At 48.6% G+C, this 4,127-nt stretch overlaps 1 protein-coding gene across 1 annotated transcript in view; it reads right to left on the bottom strand.

Moving 5' to 3' along the window:
- Nucleotides 1-3,633, bottom strand: part of mapk8a (mitogen-activated protein kinase 8a) — a 9,412-nt gene extending 5,779 nt beyond the window's left edge. The window contains 5 exon segments of the mRNA XM_042065330.1: nucleotides 1,178-1,316; nucleotides 1,794-1,852; nucleotides 2,090-2,219; nucleotides 2,423-2,591; nucleotides 3,456-3,633. Of these exon segments, the coding sequence (XP_041921264.1) occupies nucleotides 1,178-1,316; nucleotides 1,794-1,852; nucleotides 2,090-2,219; nucleotides 2,423-2,538 (444 nt within the window). The 5' untranslated portion in view covers nucleotides 2,539-2,591; nucleotides 3,456-3,633.
- Between the last annotated feature and the right edge of the window lie 494 nt (nucleotides 3,634-4,127).

Here is a 4,127-nt window from a genome sequence, read left to right as displayed (position 1 = left end):
TGATGCCATTCATTTCATACTGCACACTGCATTAGCCCACCTTGATAACAGGGGAGGGAATTATGTGAGAATGCTGTTATAGCTTTCAGCTTGGCATTTAATACAATCAAACCTGTTACACTCATCACTAAGCTGGAAGATCTTGGACTGCATTCATCTCTGTGTAAATGGATTTTCAATTTCTTGTGTGTGTGTGTGTGTGTGTGTGAGCCACACCTCTTCATCTCGTACCCTCAACACAGGAGCACCACAGGGCAGTGTTCTAAGTCCACTGTTGTATTCCCTTACACCCATGACTGGACGGCAGTACCTGACTCCAATATCATTGTCGAGTTTGCTGATGACACAGCAGTAGTCGGCCTCATTTCTAAGAACAATGAGCAGGCTTACTTGAATGAGGTAGACAGACTTTTAAACTGGTGCCAAGACAACAGCCTACTCCTAAATGTTACCAAGACTAAGGAGATGTTTATGGATTTCAGGAGTGATCAGCAGAAAGTTTACCAACCACTTCAGATCAATGACTCTCAGGTGGAAAGGGTAGAGAGTTTAAAATATCTTGGTGTTATATTTTCTGAAGATCTGGCTCGGACCAAACATGTCGCCAGTGTCATTCTCACCTTAGACGCCTGAAGTACTTTAGGCTACCTCAGCAATTACTTAGGAACTTTTCTAGAGCCAGCATTGAGAGTGTTATTACGGGGAACAGAACAGCTTGGCATGGGAACAGCACCCAGTGCCCTTTTAAGTTGATTAAACAGCAGATGCAGCGCTGGGGGCATTGCACACGTGTGTGTGTGTGTGTGTGTGTGTGTGTGTGTGTGTGTGTCTGTGTGTGTGTGTGTATCTGTCTGTGTCTGTGTGTCTGTGTGTGTGTGTGTGTGAGACTAATCATGTGTATGTTGATGCCACACAGAATCTGGTAGAGCAGGTAAGAGAGGTGCTTGTGTGTGTGTGTGTGTGTGTGTGCGTGTGTGCGTGCGTCCGTGCGTGCGTGCGTGCCTGCGTGCGCGCGTGTGACTAACCCTGTGAATGATGCCTGCTGCGTGCAGGTGTTTGATGCCACACAGCATCTGGTAGAGCAGGTAGGAGAGGCGCTCATGTGTATGTGTGTGTGTGTGTGTGTGTGTGTGTGTGTGGGTGCGTGCGTGTCTGCGTGCGTGTGTGCGTGACTAACCCTGTGTATGATGCCTGCTGCGTGCAGGTGTTTGATGCCACACAGCATCTGGTAGAGCAGGTAGGAGAGGCGCTCGTGGTCCAGCTCCATCTGAATCACCTGACACAGGTTAGCATCCATCAGCTCCATCACCAGGTACCTGCACAGGGGGACAGAGAGGGGAGAGGGGAGGAGAGAAAAAAGACAGGAGCAGAGAGAAAAGAAAGAAAAGAGTAACAGAGAGAATGAGAAATGAACAGAGAGAATGAGAAATGAACAGAGAGAATGAGAAATGAACAGAGGAAGAGAGAGATGTATGTGTGATTGTGTGTGTGTGTGATTGTGTGTGCGTGTGATTATAGGTGTGTGTGTCTGTGTGCGTGTTTATGTGTGTATGTTTGTGTGTGTGTGTGTGTGTGTGTGTGTGTGTGTGTGTGTGTGTGTGTGTGTGTGTGTGTGTGGATTATTAAGGCAGTTAGGTGTCTGTGTTTGTTGGTCAGGTGTGTGTGTGTGTGTTAAGCAGGAGTGTGTGTTGTGTGTGGTGTGTGTGTGTGTGTGTGTGTGTTAAGCAGGAGTGTGTGTTAGGTTGAGTGACACAGTAAATGCTGTGATTGGCTGGCAGGTGCAGACTACTTACATGTCTGCGAACTCTTCTAATGACTTCTGAGGGGTAAAAACATTTAGGAGCCCAATGATCTGAAAACACAGACACACACACACACACACAGAGCATGTATGCCTTAATTAGGTTGTACTTAACACACATACATGAACATACACACACACAAGCACATACTGTATCAGTCAACAACAAGAGTGTTACTCATGCCACAATAATAGTCTTACTCTACTTAGACACACACTCACACACTCACACACACACACACTCAAACACACACAAACACAGACACACACACACACACGGTTGCTTACGTTCTTGTGGTTGACACACTTCATGAGGACGAGCTCTCTGTAGGCGCGCTTGGCGTGGGTTTGGTTCTGGAAGGGTCGACTCAGCTTCTTAATCGCAACGTTCCGCTCATCCTGACTGTCGTATGCGGAGCTGCACGCACACACACACACACACACACACACACACACACACACACACACACACACACACACACACACAAACACACACACAGAGGCTGAAGATGTGCATGAGACTGTCTCCAAGTGTATTTATGTGTGTGTTAGTGTGTGTGTGTCTGTGTCTATCCATGTGTCTGTGTGTGTGTGTGTCTGTGTTATGTGTCAGAGACTTACCATACAATGCCCTGAGCACCGGAACCGATGGGCCTCAGGTTCTGATACCGCTTTAGGACACGGAACGTGGAGTCGCCCACATCAGTGCTGTAGAACTCTCTCCTGTTCTTATTCATGATGGAACCCTCACTCACGTCCAACTCATGAAATACTACAGGCCTCTGGAGTCCTGTGACAGAGCACACACACACACACACACACACACACACACACAATCATATACATTTATGCAAACATGAATGTGATTTAAGGATTGAATATGGAAGGCACTGTTATGATCATCTAACACACACATTAATAACACAAACATGGAAGCTTGCATGGCGGTTCTATGTAAATCAAGCAATCATTTTTTTATCAACAAAAAGCAGAGAGGCATTGGTTAATTACACACACACACACACACACACACACAAACTCCTGCAGTTACAGCAAACTTGGACCCTAGTCCATTTATGTATATTTTGTCATTAATTGTAACGATAAAAGCACATTTCTGATGACATCGTGAACACCGAGGCGCATGAGCTATCTGCAGGCCACCCGAGCGACCGTTAATCAAAACAAGCGGACGCGTAACTTGATGACTTATGTAAAGTCTTGACGGGAGCTGGGCGCTGCGTAAATCAGGTTTGCCGAAGACTGCGATCTACGTCAATGGTGCTGATCTACGTCAAATAGTGGCAGCTGGCGAGCGCGCGAGAGAACCGGTGGGTGTGATGGTGGGCTGCGCGGGTCCCACAACCCTTCTGTTTTGCAGCGCTCGAGATGAGCCGTGCCAGTTTCCTCCGCGTTCTTTTCGACAAACTAGCGGCCCTGCTTTCGATCTGCGACTCTTCCTTACCGAGCCAGACACTGCAGGCCTTCTCCTCCGGCTAACCATCGCTGGGCACCGGGCTTATCAAGCTCGAGCTCGGTTTATAAACTCAGATCAACGAGCTGGTACCGGGTTGCTGTCTGGCCAGTCGCAACATACGAACCATATATGCTATACAAGCACAGTGTTTGAAATTGAAAGCAGTCACGCAGTCACCTTGACGATGATGCGGGCGGGCCGAGGGCTGAATCGGAAGGCGGTGCTCTACCGAAAAATCTCCCTCACATCACGTACGCGACAGGCGCAGGTGCACCCGGCTCCGTTCTGTACAGATGCGGGTGGGCCGCTCGTTCTCCGGTGCACACTAAACGCTGAGTCACTCAGAAGTGGCGTCGCGTCAGCGTCTTGTTTTGGCCTGCTCTACAAACTCACTGTGGCCTCAGATACACAGCCCGGCATGAAAACATTTGCCTCATCCGGGCGCATCGTCACACACAGACCATCGACCAACCGGAGCCGGGAGGCTCGTGCGAGCGCTGATGCTGTAGGCTCCGGTTCCAACAACAATGCGCCATTTGAGAACTGACAAATGTAAGGAAACGTGCAGTTACGGCCGGATAAATAGTTTGACCCAATTTCTCAATTACAACGACGGCAGCATACATTAATCCGAGCAAAAATCAATCCGTATGACAAAACACCTCCCCCACGCGCAAACAATGCCGTGGTTTGGGACAGCGCGAGCCCAGCCTACCTCAGGAGAATGGAGCGGAGATTATTCCTGCCTGTCACGGAAGGATCCGATTCTCTCGAGGAAACAATAATCGTGTTTTAAGGCTGTTAGTTTTCGCCGCTTCGGCTGATCGCGTCCAGAAACATGACCTCACC

The sequence above is a fragment of the Alosa sapidissima genome, chromosome 16 (genome assembly GCF_018492685.1).
Source record: "Alosa sapidissima isolate fAloSap1 chromosome 16, fAloSap1.pri, whole genome shotgun sequence".
Taxonomy (NCBI): Eukaryota; Metazoa; Chordata; class Actinopteri; order Clupeiformes; family Clupeidae; genus Alosa; species Alosa sapidissima.
The sequence above is the reverse complement of the archived record's forward strand: the minus strand, read 5'-3'. Positions and strand labels throughout refer to the sequence as shown.